General features: G+C 38.7%; 1 protein-coding gene across 3 annotated transcripts in view; it reads right to left on the bottom strand.

Annotated features, from left to right (window-relative positions):
- PAK1 (p21 (RAC1) activated kinase 1) overlaps positions 1–16,725 on the bottom strand; it is a 97,346-nt gene that overhangs the window by 32,088 nt on the left and 48,533 nt on the right. For all 3 annotated transcript variants that reach the window (XM_078340154.1, XM_078340155.1, XM_078340156.1), the window contains one exon: positions 409–534. In XM_078340154.1, the coding sequence (XP_078196280.1) occupies positions 409–534 (126 nt within the window). The remainder of the gene's footprint in view (positions 1–408; positions 535–16,725) is intronic.

Raw genomic sequence — 16,725 nt, 5'->3', positions numbered from 1 at the left:
TATCAATAATGCTCTAAGAGGCTGAATGCTGCCCATTTAACAGAGAAGAAAAGATCTGTAGCAAGACAATTTGTTGCTTCCCTGGAGACTGGAATAATTTATGTTAGTTCTGCACTAAGTAGCATCAATCCTATATATCTTCCTCTCCTATCAGTGGAGAACAGGCTAAGCAAACTGAGACTGGATTGGTATAAACATCAATTACCTAGGACACTTTGGGAGTATTTGCAAACTTCTTGTCTTGAGTCATACAGAAAGTACCTTCAGTAAGGTAGTTCAGTGATTTCACCAGCTCCAAAATCTAAGAACCCTACCAGAATATAAAACTTCTAGGTCTCAGCACCAACTCCTCCCTCTCCCCACTCACTCTAATAAATCACAAAACTGGCCAGGTCCCCAAAGACTCACAGATTTTGTGTGTTCTGGGCGTGGAGCAATCACTGGTGGTGGGGTAGCATCATCATCATCATCATCATCATCTTCATCTTCTGAAACTGGTGGCACTGCAGGAGTCTCAGACACAGCCTTCACATTCTGTGCAAAGAAGAAAAGCCAGATGCATCTGGTCCAGCTGCCCTGGAACTTAACTATCAGGATCACCAAACCCCCACGAGAAACCCCATCCTGATACTCCTTCTGAAATTCACATTAGCCTCCAAGCTCTCACCTTTGTGTAGCTTGTCTCAGGAACTCAATCTGATTCTCTCTCTTCTTTTAGCCATCACTAACCACTCAGTCCCTTGGGGCTCCCTTCCCCCACCCAAAACCTAACTGTGAATGAGAAGGTAGCTTACAGCTAGCTTATAGCTTTTCTACCTGCCTCTTCTCCAATCCTGAAGACAACCTCATAATACCTTCTTATTCTATGAATTTCACTCTTCATACTGAATAGGAAATAAGGCATAAAATATAGGGAAGGGATCAAAAATTTCTAATTTTTCAAAATTTATCATTATAATTTCTTATTCTCTCCTGATACGGTAAACGGCAGTCTTAGCAGGCTTTTGCCCTGTCCTTTTCATTTCTTTGCAAAAATCTCCTGAACCCATTACATCACCAGGGATCCTCGCCTCAACCTGAAGATACAGAACATCAGCATCAAGATCAGGTTGTCTGAAGAGGACAATGAGTTTCTATCCAGACTGGATACGATCTATTTCCCTAAGCTTCTCCCCTACTCTGGAATGGAATTTACCACTAATTCAATCTGCTCACAATCTGTGACAACCTGATTTCCCCATGCAAACTGTAACAGAGCTGGGCCAAGAATGGCAGTTTTTAGGATATGTCCAGTCAAAAATAGCATACCATTACTGTTTATTACACGGAATCAAGAGACAAAATGCCTCCAAAACATGAGGTTTTTGATAGAGATCAAATGGCTTTATCATTTGATCAGCACAGAACTAGAGAGGCAATAAGGATCTTTTAATATATACTGATATAATTCAATAGTTTTAGGTATTTTCAGAGCACCTACTTTGTGCTCAGTAAGACACTATGATAGATACTGTTGACATAAAGGTACAAAGATGAAAAAGATGATCCATCTCCTATGGTAGTGATCATCTGGTATAGGAGATAGACAGAGGATGAGGGCCCCTCCTGCCTGACACCTGGAGCCTCCTAAGAGGAAGACCAAGAGTCAGAAAATGGGATAAATGGAAGAACTAAGGAATAAAATACTAGAGCTACTGAGTGTGGGAAACTGTCTTTTACCACATTTGACATTCTAAAGTAAGAAAAACTGGCAATCTCATAGATTTTAACAGGGCCTCCAGCACAAGGCATAACTTAAAAACTGACAGTGCTGGGCATATGTAAGAAGTTGTGGTGATCACAGGCAATAAATCTGTCCTCTTAATCTGAAGTTTAATCACCTGAGGAATGTGAAGGAAGAGGAGTGGTGTAATCTGAGTGATGACCTTAAGTTGCTTTCAGTTCAAAAGTCAATAGAGGTTCTTTCCCTGTCAAATGTATATTTTGATATTTTCTGTTCTAATTTATTTTCTCCCCACTATTCCACTCAACAGAATTTAACTAAAAACCTAATGTGGGAATAAACTTGACTCAGCATGGTTCTTCACCATCAGGTAGCCCTGGGGTTCCCCTCATGTATACTATAAACACTAGGTTTGCTTGCTTTATAAAACTGTAGAGAAGGGGATTTCATCACCTTCCCCAGTAAAAGATTCTGTTTTCCATAGGTGACAGCTTTGGGCATTGATAATAACATCTGTCAGAGAGAGAAAGAGCTAGATTATTACCCAGATTTTTACTTCTTAGCCCTGTGTCCTTGGGCAAGGGTCTAAGTTAAGTCTCACATTTTTAATTTATAAAATAGGGATAATGACTACAGCTTTCTGCCTAGCTCAGAGAGCCAATGAATGGATGACATGAGGCAAAGTGAACATAAAATCACTGAAAATGGTAAAGAGCTAGAGAGATGTAAGGAATCAATTAAATTATCATTATGTCTAATACCACAAATCGCAGTTTTAAACCAAAGCCAGACATTCCAATTCATCATCCATCTACCCATCTATCCATCTATCCATCCATCCCATTCACTGTGTGCCAGACTCTGTTCTAGGCTCTGGGGCTATAATAAAGAATAAAACAGATAACATCCCTGGTCCTATGACTTACATTCATTCTAGAAGAGAAAAGAGTAAAAAACAATCACCAAAGTGTCTACTCCATATAGAAGCAGAGATTGGTTGAGGGGGTGGGAGATATTATTTTACATAGGATAGCATGGGCAAGCCTCTCTAATGAGATGTCGTATAACAGTGACCTGAATGAATTAAGGGAGCGAGCCACAGGGCTCTCTGAGAAAAGGATATTCCTGGCAAATGAAGAAGTTCAAAGACTCTGAGACAGAAATGTGCTTCATGTATTTCCACAACCCTTAGGAATTCTACCTATGTGGCTGTAACAAAGTAAGGAGAAGTAAGGAAAGAAACAAGGTCAGAAAATTAGCTGGGAATCAGATTATGTAAAGTCAGAGATGCTATAATAAAAACTTTGGAGTTTATACCTAGAATAAGAAACCACTAGAGGACTGTGAGTAGAACAGTGATGTACTCTATACATTTTTTTCTTTCTAAAGTATTTTATTAAGATGTTTCTCACAAATTAGAGAAAAGGTTTTTTTTAATCATTGGCAATAAACTTCAATTTCCTATAACAAAATAGTGAAAAGCACCAAAGAAAATCTGCACCTATACCTCTAACAAACTCAAGGTTTCCTGGTTCTCAGTTCATTTACAGTCTGAGAGAGTACTCAAAGCTTTCAGAAAGAGTACCAAATTTATTACTCCCTGAAATGTTGTATAAATAGCACTTGTATTCCTCATATGTTCATACATATATACTAATATACCATTTCCACTGCCTTAAGTACAAAAATATTCATCATAGGCAAGTTTTCTACTGCAAATAGGCAGAGTATTAAATGCAATCTATGATCCTGTCTACTTTTTTCTAAAAACAAGATACTAGAACCAAAACACTGTAGAATACAAATGTTACTAATTTAAGAATCTATATCTTAACTTCAGATAGCATCAATGGTTCAATATTTCAAAGGTGTTTCTATATAAATTCAACCACCAGTTTGGATTTTCTTTATTATGGAAAGGTATGAAGGGTACCCTGGATTATATCCTTGCAATTTGGGCATTTGCTTAAAGATGTACATTTTTAGCATGCTACCAGATGACAATAAGGAATAAATACACTGAAAACTTCTCTGTCTATACACCTACTTTTTAAGTTCTTTCTTCTTGAAACTTCCTCAATTGTTCTTCTAGTGATAGATCTCAAATATCCTCTGTTGGAATATACTTTATGTACTTTTCCACTGATATCAATTTTTAGTTCGTTTTTCCTTCTTTTCTCTTTTTCTTCTTCATTAGAAAAACTAACACAGTATCACTGGCTACTTTATAATTGTCTCCAATACTGTCTGTTTTATCAGGCAGGACAGAATAATAGTTTTTGTAATCAACTAGCTTAGAATCAAATCATGCCTTTATCACTTACAAACTATGAGTTCTGGGTGAGATATTAACTCTCTTCTCAGTTTCTTCAATTATTAAATAGAGCCACTATTAATACTTACTTTAGTGTTAGTGTTAGGTTAAATGAGATAAAACTACGGGAGACTCCGTCGCAGGGCGTAGCCCGTGGCAGCAGGGTGGAGACCGCAGCAGCAGGGCAGAGCCTGCAGCAACAGGGCGGACCTCACACCAGCGGGGCGGAGCCTTGGCAGGCAAATAGTGACTAGACTGCCTCATAGCTGGGCAGGACAGCGCAACGGACACATAAAGAAACCCCCAACCCCCCGAGACAGAGCATCTGAGAAAAAAAGGGTTTATTTTATGAGTTCTGCTGCAGCAGAAATACATGTAGCAGCCTAACAGCCCTGAATGAACAACAGAGCTCACAGATCAGCACTTGAGCTCCTATAAAGTACAGACTGTCTCCTCAAGCAGCTCCCTGACCCCTCTATATCCGGAAGACTGACATTTGGCAGGCATCATTCTGGGACAAAGATAGCAGAAAAGGAAACTGGTAGCATCCCTCACTGTTCCGCAGCCTCTGTAGGTGCACCCCAGACAAGGAGGGCCTGGAGTGGACCTCAGCAGTTGTACAGTGGAGGGGCTAGACTGGTAGAAGGAAATCCAAGTAACAGAAATACTTCATCATCAACAATCTGGGCATCCACTCACAGACCCAATTGAAAAGTCAGCAACTACTCAGACGACAGGTGGATAAATCCACAAAGATGGAAAGAAACCAACGCAAAAACGAGGAAAACACCCGAAACCAGAATACCGCGACTCCTACAAAAGACCAAAACTCCTCACCAGCAAGGGAACAAAGCTAGACGGAGAATGACTGTGATAAAATGATGGAATTAGACTTCAGAAGGTGGATAATGAGAAACTTTTGTGAGCTAAAAGAACATGTTTTAAATCAATGCAAAGAAACGAAGAACCTTGAAAAAAGATTTGAGGAAATGATAACAAGAATGGACAACTTAGAGAGGAATATGAGTGCATTGAAGGAGCTGAAAAACACAACACGAGAACTTCACGAAAAATGCACAAGTTTCAACAGCCGAATTGACCAAGCAGAAGAAAGGATATCAGAAGTCAAAGATCAACTCAATGAAATAAAATGAGAAGCCAAGATTAAAGAAAAAAGTGCAAAAAGGAATGAACAAAGTCTCCAAGAAATGTGGGACTATGTGAAGAGACGTAATATACGTTTGATAGGTGTACCTGAATGTGATGAAGAGAATAAATCCAAGCTGGAAAATACTCTTCAGGATATTATCCAGGAAAATTTCCTCAACCTAGCAAGGCAGGCCAATATTCAAGTCCAGGAAATACACAGAACACCACAAAGATATTCCGCAAGAAGAGCAACCCCAAGGCACATAATCGTCAGATTTACCAGGGTTGAAATAAAGGAGAAAATACTAAGGGCAGCCAGAGAGAAAGGTCGGGTCACCCACAAAGGGAAGCCCATCAGACTCATAGCAGATCTCTCGGCAGAAACTCTACAACCCAGAAGAGAGTGGGGGCCAATATTCAACATCCTTAAAGAAAAGAACTTTCAACCCAGAATTTCATATCCAGCCAAACTGAGCTTCATAAGTGAAGGAAAAATAAAATCCTTTGCAAACAAGCAACTACTCAGAGATTTTGTCACCACCAGACCTGCTTTACAAGAGCTCCTGAGAGACGCACTACACATAGAAAGGAACAACCAGTACCAGCCATTCCAAAATCACACTGAATGCTAAAGAGCATTAACATAATGAAGAATCTACATCAACTAACAGGCAAAACAGCCAGCTAGCATCAAAATGGCAGTATCAAATTCACACATAACAATATTAACCCTAAATGTAAATGGACTAAATGCACCAATCAAAAGACACAGACTGGCAAATTGGATAAAAAGCCAAAACCCATTGGTGTGCTGTATCCAGGAAACCCATCTCACATGCAAGGATACACAAAGGCTCAAAATAAAGGGATGGAGGAAGATTTACCAAGCAAATGGAGAGCAAAAAAAAGCTGGAGTTGCAATTCTCATCTCTGATAAAATAGACTTTAAAGCAACAAAGAGACAAAGAAGGCCATTACATAACGGTAAAAGGATTGATACAACAAGAAGAGCTAACAATCCTAAACATATATGGACCCAATACAGGAGCACCCAGATACATAAGGCAAGTTCTTAATGACTTACAAAGAGACTTCGACTCCCACACAATAAATAGTGGGAGACTTTAACACTCCACTGTTAATAATAGACAGATCAACCAGACAGAAAATCAACAAGAATATCCAGGGCTTGAACTCAGACCTGGAGCAAGCAAACCTGATAGACATTTACAGAACTCTCCACCCCGAATCCATAGAATATACATTCTTCTCAGCACCACATCACACCTACTCTAAAATTGACCACATAATTGGAAGTAAAGCACTCCTCAGCAAATGCAAAACTGAAATCATAACAAACAGTCTCTCAGATCATAGTGCAATCAAGTTAGAACTCAGAATTCAGAAACCAACCCAGAACCGCACAGCTTCATGGAAACTGAACAACTGGCTCTTGAATGTTGACTGGGTAAACAACGAAATGAAGGCAGAAATAAAGAAGTTCTTTGAAACCAATGAGAAAGAAGACACAACATGCCAGAATCTCTGGGACACATTTAAAGCACTCTCTAGAGGAAAATATATAGCAATAAGTGCCCATATGAGGAGAATGGAGAGATCCAAAATTGACACCCTATCGTCAAAATTGAAAGAGCTAGAGGAGCAAGATCAAAAAAACTCAAAACCCAGCAGAAGACAAGAAATAACTAAGATCAGAGCTGAACTGAAGGAGATAGAGACACGAAAAATCCTGCAAAAAAATCAATAAATCCAAGAGCTGGTTTTTTGAAAAGATCAACAAAATAGACAAACCACTAGCCAGATTGATAAAAAAGAAAAGAGAGAACAACCGAATAGATGCAATAAAAAATGATAAAGGGGAAATCACCACAGATTCCACAGAAATTCAAACCATCATCAGAGAATATTACAAACAACTCTATGCATATAAACTAGTAAACCTGGAAGAAATGGATAAATTCCTGGACTCCTGTGTCCTCCCAAGCCTAAACCAGGAGGAAGCTGAAACTATGAATAGACCAATAACAAGGTCAGAAGTCGAGGCAGCAATTAAGAGCCTACCACACAAAAAAAGCCCAGGTCCAGATGGGTTCACAGCCGAATTCTACCAGAGACAAAAACAGGAGCTGGTACCATTCCTTCTGAAACTATTCCAAATAATCTAAAAAGAGGGAATCTTTCCGCAATCATTTTATGAGACCAACATCATCCTGATACCAAAACCCGGCAGAGACCCAACAAGAAAAGAAAACTTCAGGCCAATAATGATGAACATAGATGCAAAAATCTTCAATAAAATATTGGCAAGCCGATTGCAACAACAAATCAAAAAACTTATCCATCATGATCAAGTAGGATTCACCACGGGGATGCAAGGCTGGTTCAACATACGCAAGTCTATAAACATAATTCACCACATCAACAGAACCAGAAACAAAAACCACATGATTATCTCAATTGACGCAGAGAAGGCATTCAACAAAATTCAGCAGCCCTTTATGCTAAAAATCCTCAATAAACTCGGTATCGATGGAATGTATCTCAAAATAATAAAAGCTATTTATGACAAACCAACAGCCAATATCATACTGAATGGGCAAAAACTGGAAGCATTCCCTTTGAAATCCGGCACTAGACAAGGATGCCCTCTTTCACCACTCCTATTCAATATAGTACTGGAAGTTCTAGCCAGAGCAATCAGGCAAGAAAAAGAAATAAAGGGCATTCAAATAGGAAAGGTGGAAGCCAAATTGTCTCTATTTGCAGATGACATGATAGTATACCTAGAAGACCCCATCACCTCAGCCCAAAAACTCCTGAAACTGAGAAGCAACTTCAGCAAAGTCTCAGGATATAAAATCAATGTGAAAAAATCACAAGCATTCCTCTACACAATAACAGACTTAAAGAGAGCCAAATCAAGAATGAACTGCCATTCACAATTGCTATAAAAATAAAATACCTAGGACTACAACTCACAAGGAATGTAAGGGACCTCTTCAAGGAAAACTACAAACCACTGCTCAACGAAATCAGAGCTGACACAAACAGAGGGAGAAACATTCCATGTTCATGGTTAGGAAGAATTAATATCGTGAAAATGGCTATATTGCCCAAAGTAATTTACAGAATCAACGCTATCCCCATCAAGCTACCATTGACTTTCTTCACAGAACTGGAAAAAACCACCAAGAACTTCATATGGAACCAAAAGAGAGCCCGCATAGCCAAGTCAATTCTAAGCAAAAAGAACACAGTGGGGGGCATCACACTACCAGATTTCAAACTATACTACAAGGCTACAATAATCAAAACAGCATGGTACAAGTACCAAAACAGAGATATAGACCAATGGAACAGAACAGAGGCATCAGAGGCAACACAACATATCTACAACCATACAATCTTTGATAAACCTGACAAAAACAAGCAATGGGGAAAGGATTCCCTGTTTAACAAATGGTGTTGGGAAAACTGGCTAGCCATGTGCAGAAAGCAGAAACTGGACCCCTTCCTGACACCTTACACTAAAATTAATTCCAGATGGATTAAAGACTTAAACATAAGACCTGGTACCATAAAAACCCTAGAAGAAAATCTAGGCAAAACCATCCAGGACATAGGAGTAGACAAGGACTTCATGATCAAAACACCAAAAGCATTGGCAACAAAAGCCAAAATAGACAAATGGGACCTAATCAAACTCCACAGCTTCTGGACGGCAAAAGAAACAGTCACTAGAGTGAATCGGCAACCAACAGAATGGGAAAAAATTTTTGCAGTCTACCCATCTAACAAAGGGCTGATATCCAGAATTTACAAAGAACTCAAACAGATTTACAGGAAAAAAACAAACAAGCCCATTCAAAAATGGGCAAAGGATATGAACAGACACTTTATAAAAGAAGACATATATGAGGCCAACAATCGTATGAAAAAATGCTCATCATCACTGGTCATTAGAGAGATGCAAATCAAAACCACATTGAGATACCATCTCACGCCAGTTAGAATGGCGATTATTAAAAAATCTGGAGACAACAGATGCTGGAGAGGATGTGGAGAAAAAGGAACACTTTTACACTGTTGGTGAGAGTGTCAATTAGTTCAACCGTTGTGGAAGACAGCGTGGCAATTCCTCAAGGCCTTAGAAATAGAAATTCCATTTGACCCAGCAGTCCCATTATTGGGTATATATCCAAAGGACTATAAATCGTTCTACTGTAAGGACACATGCACACAAATGTTCATTGCAGCACTCTTTACAATAGCAAAGACCTGGAACCAACCCAAATAAATGCCCATTGATGATAGACTGGATTGGGAAAATGTGGCACATATATATACACCACGGAATATTATGCAGCAATCAGAAATGATGAGTTCGTGTCGTTTGTAGGAGGGACATGGATGAATCTGGAGAACATCATTCTCAGCAAACTGACACAAGAACAGAAAATGAAATACCGCATATTCTCACTCCTAGGCAGGTGATGAAAAATGAGAACACATGGACACACGGAGGGGAGTACTAAACACTGGGGTCTACTGGGGGGAAAAGGGGAGGGCCAGCGGGGCGGGGGAGCTGGGGAGGGATAGCCTGGGGAGAAATGCCAAGTGTGAGTGAAGGGGAGAAAGGATGCAAAACACACTGCCATGTGTGTACCTATGCAACTGTCTTCCATGTTCTGCACAGGTACCCCAAAACCTAAAATGCAATAAAAAAATTAAAAAAACGAAAAATTCATTTTTAAAATACTCAAATATTAGCTATGATAATGATGTTGGCCAGATGATTAGAAAGTGCTCAGTATAGGATTGCTAAATGAATATGCCTTATCCAATAGTAGTATAAACTGGAATGAAATATCTAAATGATGGGGCACTCAATAATTGAAAAAGTGGAGATAATGGGAACAGGATTGTGAAGGAAGAAACCAAAATGGCGAAGAACCGTACTATTAACTGGCTTAAAGCATTAACCTACATTCTACAGTAAAAATTAGTGGGTCTGATGATTTTTTGCACCATATAAAAGCTTGTTTGCTTTATTGTATCTTCAACATGATCAAAACCAGCTCTCATTATAGACAGGCCAGTTAAAAACCACCTTGGGAAGGCTCCAAGGTTCAGCTAAGATAGTGAAGGGTAAGACTATACCCTAAGGCAATTTTGGGTGGCTGCTGCCTGATCGAATAAAAGTTTTAAGGTCAAGGAAAAGAGTGAAGAGGAAAATAACTAGGTATGGAATCATACCTCAAGGCTCTGGGCAGCTCAGAAGGATATAATGCAAACAGACTGAAAATGGCCACTGAAATGTGACAACCCAACCCAGAGAGGAGATAGTAGCCAGGGTGTACTCCCTAAGCATTCTGTCCCAGTAGGAAGACTATGCTGACCCTACAAGGTCAACTTGTTAGTCTTCCTTGGGATAGGGAGACCAAGGATGATACCTGACTAAACATAAAATTCTTTCCCCACTCCGTGAGAAGCAATATGGTAAAATGGAAAATAAACCATATCAGGATTCAAGAAGTTCTTTCCATTAAACCCTCTGTTCCTTAGCTTCACAACCACTGCTTTCACTTAGGCACCATGATTTCTTACCTTTACCAATCCTTTACAAGTCTTCCTCATTGCTTTTTGGGCCCCCAGTCTTGCCTTCGTGAATGCATCTTTTATTACAGCCCGGAATAATCCGTTTTTGATCGTTTTATTATCTTAAGAATAGTATAAGTAGACTGACAGGTATAGCAGAGAGAGAAGACTGGCAAATCCTCTCCCTAAAAAGCAACTATAAATCTGGATAAAATTGACAAAACCATTTCAGTTCTCTGGAAATCCAACAAAGGTCAACAAAACACTGAGAAGTGCTTATGACCGATAAACTCCTGAACTTTGGGTTAAAAATAATCCCACCACTTTGGGAGGCCAAGGCGGGTGGACCACGAGGTCAAGGGATCAAGATAATCCTGGCCAACATGGTGAAACCCCGTCTCTACTAAAAATACAAAAAAATTAGCTGGGTGTGGTAGCACGCGCCTGTAGTCCCAGCTACTCAGGAGGCTGAGGCAGGAGAATTGCTTGAACCTGTGAGGTGGAGGCTGCAATGAGCCAAGGTCGTGCCACTGCACTCCAGCCTGGCACCTGGTAAAAGAGTGAAAATCTGTCTCAAAAAAAAAAAAAAAAAAATATATATATATATATATATATATGTAGTGAGAATCTCTGACATTCTCAGCAAGGGATGCTCCCATGCATCCAATCCCCAGCTCTAGAAGTGTGGGGATTCTACCAGGGAAGACCAGGGCATAACTGCATAGTCCAAAAATGTTTATTTTCATCTAGAGATGTGGGTAATGCCCAGGCCCAGTGGCATTGTCATTAGAAGTGACTTCCAAAGGTGGTAGTGGCAGAGGGCCAACCATTCAGCTCACTAGCCTGAAGCTACAGTCTTGAGCAGGGCAAACTAATTTCTGGCTAAGGCTGTTCAGAGGCATAGCAGATACTAGAAAACCCTTATGCTAGTTACACATGCCTGGCTGTGTGCATGCACATAAAAGATTCAAAAGACCCCAACAAAAAGTAAAAGCTGGGACCAACTTGAAAAAGGCCTAAACAGTAAATATACTCCCCCAGCCACACACAGATCCATTAGTAGAGGAAAGAAGCCTTACAGAGTTGAAGGTTTTGAGCACCATCTCTGTCAAATAATTGGCTGAAGATTCAGCTAAGCAAACACAGAGGCAACCTCTGGAAAGCCAGGCTGTAACAAAACAACACAACAACAACAACAACAACAATAACTAAGTAAAGACATCAATGACCACAGATAGAGACATATTTCACAGATTTATCCCCAGTAAGTTAATACAAAACCAACAAATAAACAAAGCGCTAGCAACTTTTTGGGGGGAGGGGCTATCAATATCCAGAATTGGTACAGAATATTATCTAAATATTGAATTTTCAACAAGAAATTAAAGACATGGAGAGAAACAGGAAAGCATGAGCTGGGGCGGGGGGGGAAGCAATCAATAGAAAAATCTCTGAGTGTCCCCAAATGTTGGTTTTAGAGAATGAAGATTTCAACTCAGAAATAAAAACATTCAAAAAACTAAAAGAAACCGTGTTTTAAGAGTTAAAAGAAAAATGTAATAACAATGAATCAACTCTCAGTAGAAATAACTGCATAAGGACCAAATGGAAATATTGCAGCTGAAGAATAAAATAACAAATGAAAAACTCAACAGAGGCCGGGCGCGGTGGCTCACGCCTGTAATCCCAGCACTTTGGGAGGCTGAGATGGGTGGATCATGAGATCAAGAGATTGAGACCATCCTGGTCAACATGGTGAAACCCCGTCTCTACTAAAAATACAAAAAATTAGCTGGGCATGGTGGCGCGTGCCTGTAATCCCAGCTACTCAGGAGGCTGAGGCAGGAGAATTGCCTGAACGCAGGAGGCAGAGGTTGCGGTGAGCCGAGATCGTGCCATTGCACTCCAGCCTGGGTAATGAGCGAAACTCCGTCTCAAAAAAAAAAAAAAAGAAAGAAAAACTCACCAGAGAGATAAACAAGGGGATCTATATGGCAGAAGAATCAATGAATTTGAAAATGGAGGCTAGGCACGGGTGGCTCACAGCTGTAATCCAAGCACTTCTTTACCCAACAAAACTATCCTTCAAAACGAAGATGAAATGAAGACATTCCCGATTAACAAAGAGAACGAAAATTTATTGCTATTAGACCTGATTTGCAAGAAATACTGAAAGAAATCCATGAGACCAAAAGAAAGTAATACCAAACAGCAACTCGAATCCACAAGTAAAAATGGAGAATAGAGGAAATGGAAAATATGTAAATTAACATGAAAGACTCTTAAAAAATACCTGTTACTTCTTCCATTGACTTCTTTAAAAAACATAATGTATAAAGCAATTGTTAGGCTTCTAACATGCATAGTACATACATGCACCCACACACACATTCATACACTTTTGTGTATATGAATGAATGGCAGTAAGAGCACAAAGAAGGGGCAGGGAATGAAGATATACTGAGGCAAAGTTTATATATTTTATTGGAATTCAGTTACTATTAATCTGAAGTAGACTGAAATAAATTAAAATGTGTAAGACCTGAAATAGCCACCAAGAAATACAGTTTAAAAAAGAATTTAAATGATACAGTAAAAATATTAATAAAGAAGAAGGCAGTGAAAGAGGAATAAAGTCAGAATCCATACAGAAAATAAACAGGAAATGGGTAAACATTAAGTCCAAACCTAACAGTAATTACATTAACATGAATAGTCTAAATACTCCAATCAAAAGGCAGAAATTGTCAGACTGAAAAGAAAAACAAGATTTAACTATATGTTATCTACAAGAGACACATTACAGATTCAAATACATGAATAAATTGAAAGCAAAACAATAGGAAAATATGTACCATGCAAATGGTAACCATAAGAGAGCCAAAATGGCTATACTAATACAAAAAAAGACGTTAAGAGATGAAACATCATTTGAGAACAGAGACATTTCATAATGATAAAAAGTCAAAACAATTGATATACCAATTCTATCAATTATAACAATTATAAATATAACAATAGAAACATGTACACCTAACAAAGTAGTTCTGCATAAAGCAAGAGATGTTGGAATTAAAGTGAGAAAGAGACAATTTTATTATAGTTAGCAATTTTAATTATAGTTGGAGATTTCACTACTCCACTCTCAATAATAACTGAACTGGAAGGCAAATGAGCAAGAATAAAGGAACAACACTGACCTAACATATAAAGAACATTCCAACCAATGTCTATAGAATACATATTTTTTTCAACTACACATGGATCATTCTCCAGGATAGACTATATGCTAGGGCATAAAACACATCTCAATAAATTTTAAAAGAATGATCCATGTGTAGTTGAAAAAAATATCACATAAAATATTAGATTTGATCACAGTAGAATTAAATTAGAGATTAATAATACGCAAGACATTTTTTCAAAGAAGATATATAAATGGCCAATAAGCACATGAAAAGATGTTCAACATCATTATCCATTAGGGAATCCAAATAAAATCACAATGAGATACCACTTCACATCCACTAAAAATGACTATAATCAAAAAACAGACAACAACAGGAACAGGCAAAGATGTGCAGAAAATGGAACCCTCATAACTGCTGGTGGGAATGTTAAATGGTACCAGCATGGTGGAAAAAAGTCTATCGCTTCCTCAAAAGGTTAAACATAAAGTTAACCACATGCCCCAGCAATTCCTCTCCTTGGATATATCCTTGGAAGAAATGAAACCACACAAAACCTTGTACATGAATGTTTATAACTGCATTATTCATAATGATCAAAAAGTAGGAAAAACCCAAGTACACATCAACTGATAAAAAGATAAATAAAATGTAGTGTATCCATATAACTGAATATTATTTGGACATAAAAAGAAATGAAATATACCATACTGATACATGTTATAACACAGACAAACTCCAAAGGTAAGTAAAAGAAGCTACACACAAAAGACTACATATTGTATGAGTCTATTTATATAAAATGTCTAGAAAGGCAAATTTCTAAAGACTAAAAGCAGATCAGTGGTTTCCTAGGGCTGAGCATGGGGAGGGCTGAGCATGGGAGTTTGAATAAATGGCAAAAGAGCACCAGGCAACTTTTTCAGGTGATGGCTGCCCAACTCTATAAATTTATTTAAAGTATTGAACTGTCCACTACCAATGAGCTTAAAATGCTAGTAAGCCTTTTAGTTCCCCAATCATAAATATGAGCAGACCTCCCAGGATGATCAAATATGCAAGGAAAACCTCTAACATAAAAGGGGGAGAAAATGGGGCAAAGGGCCACCTGGAAAAAAGAGACCAAATACAGAGAAAAAAAACATTCAAATAAAGCCTATCATTAACTTCCTTAGAGATAAGAAAAGATATCAATTCTGGAAACAAGAATGCTCTACTTTTAGGCTGGGTGTGGTGGCTCACGCCTGTAATTCCAGCACTTTGGGAGGCTGAAGCTGGTGGATCACCTGAGGTCAGGAATTCGAGACCAGCCTGGCTAACATGGTGAAACCCATCTCTACTAAAAATTCTAAATTAGCCGGGAATGGTGGCACATGCCTGTAATACCAGCTACTCAGGAGGCTGAAGTTCAAGAATCACTTGAACCTGGGAGGTGGAGGTTGCAGTGAGCCGAGATCATGCCATTGCACTACAGTCTGGGCAACAAGACTAAAACTCCATCTCAAAAAAATAAAAAGAATGCTATATTTTTTTTTTAAATAAAAGAGTGTTTGGAAATTAAACATGAGAACAGAAATGAAAACATAAACTGACTGAAAGATGAAGTTGAAGAAGTCTCCTAATTCTTCAGAATAAAAACCAAAGCAAGGAAAATAAAGAAAATCCTTTAAAAAAATGGAGAATCAGTTTAAAAGGCCCAAAATCTAAATAATGGAAGTTCCAGAAAGAGAGAACAGAGAAAGCAAGGGAAAGAAATCATCAACAAAATAATTCAAGCAATTTCCTAGAACTGAGGGCCTGAGTTTCTAAGCTCAAAGAGTTCACAAAGCTCCCTGCAGCATAAATAGATGTAAATAGGAGTAAAATTGTGAAATTTCAAAGCAATAGTGACAAACAAGACCCTACAAGCTTTCTGAGTGGACAAAAAGATTGGTCATTTACAGGGAAGCAGAAACAAAATGGCTTTGGACTCAGCAGTACCGAAAGTCAGATGACAGAAGTGCAATCACTGTTTTCCAAATTCTGATGAAAAAATATTTGTAACCCGCAATTGCATCAAATGTGAGGGTAGCATAGAGAACCCTCCATTTTGAGTCTTGAAAGATATCATTAAATGTTTACTTTCCATTTACTTTCACAAAGCTACTAGAGGATGTGCTCCACCAAATTCAAAAGCAAACAAAAAATAATGTAGGCATGGCATAGAGAAAATAGGATTATCAACACAAAAATGCAAAGGGATTGCATTCACCAAGACAATGGTAAAGGGAGATCCCAGAATGACAGCTACTTATTACAAGGCTTTTAGTCGTACTTGACTTTTTAATCAAATACTTGGATAAAATAAATAAATATATATATATATACATATATATGTATACACATACACACACACACACACACACACACACACACACACACACATATATATATATATATTTTTTTTTTTTGAGATGCTGTCCTACTCTGTGGCCCAGGATGGAGTGCAGTGGCATGATCTTGGCTCATTGCAACCTCCACCTCCCTGGTTCAAGCGATTATCTTGCCTCAGCCTCCTGCGTAGCTGGGATTAAAAGCACACGCCACCATGGAGCTAATTTTTTTTGTATTTTTAGTAGAGATGGGTTTTTGCCATGTTGGCCAGGCCAGTCTCAAACTCCTGACCACAGGTGATCTGCCCATCTCAACCTCCAAAGTGCTGGGATTATAGGTGTGAGCCACAGTGCCCGGTT

Source organism: Callithrix jacchus, chromosome 10 (genome assembly GCF_049354715.1).
Source record: "Callithrix jacchus isolate 240 chromosome 10, calJac240_pri, whole genome shotgun sequence".
In the NCBI taxonomy this organism is placed as follows: domain Eukaryota; kingdom Metazoa; phylum Chordata; class Mammalia; order Primates; family Cebidae; genus Callithrix; species Callithrix jacchus.
This window is presented reverse-complemented; position numbering and strand designations above follow the sequence as displayed.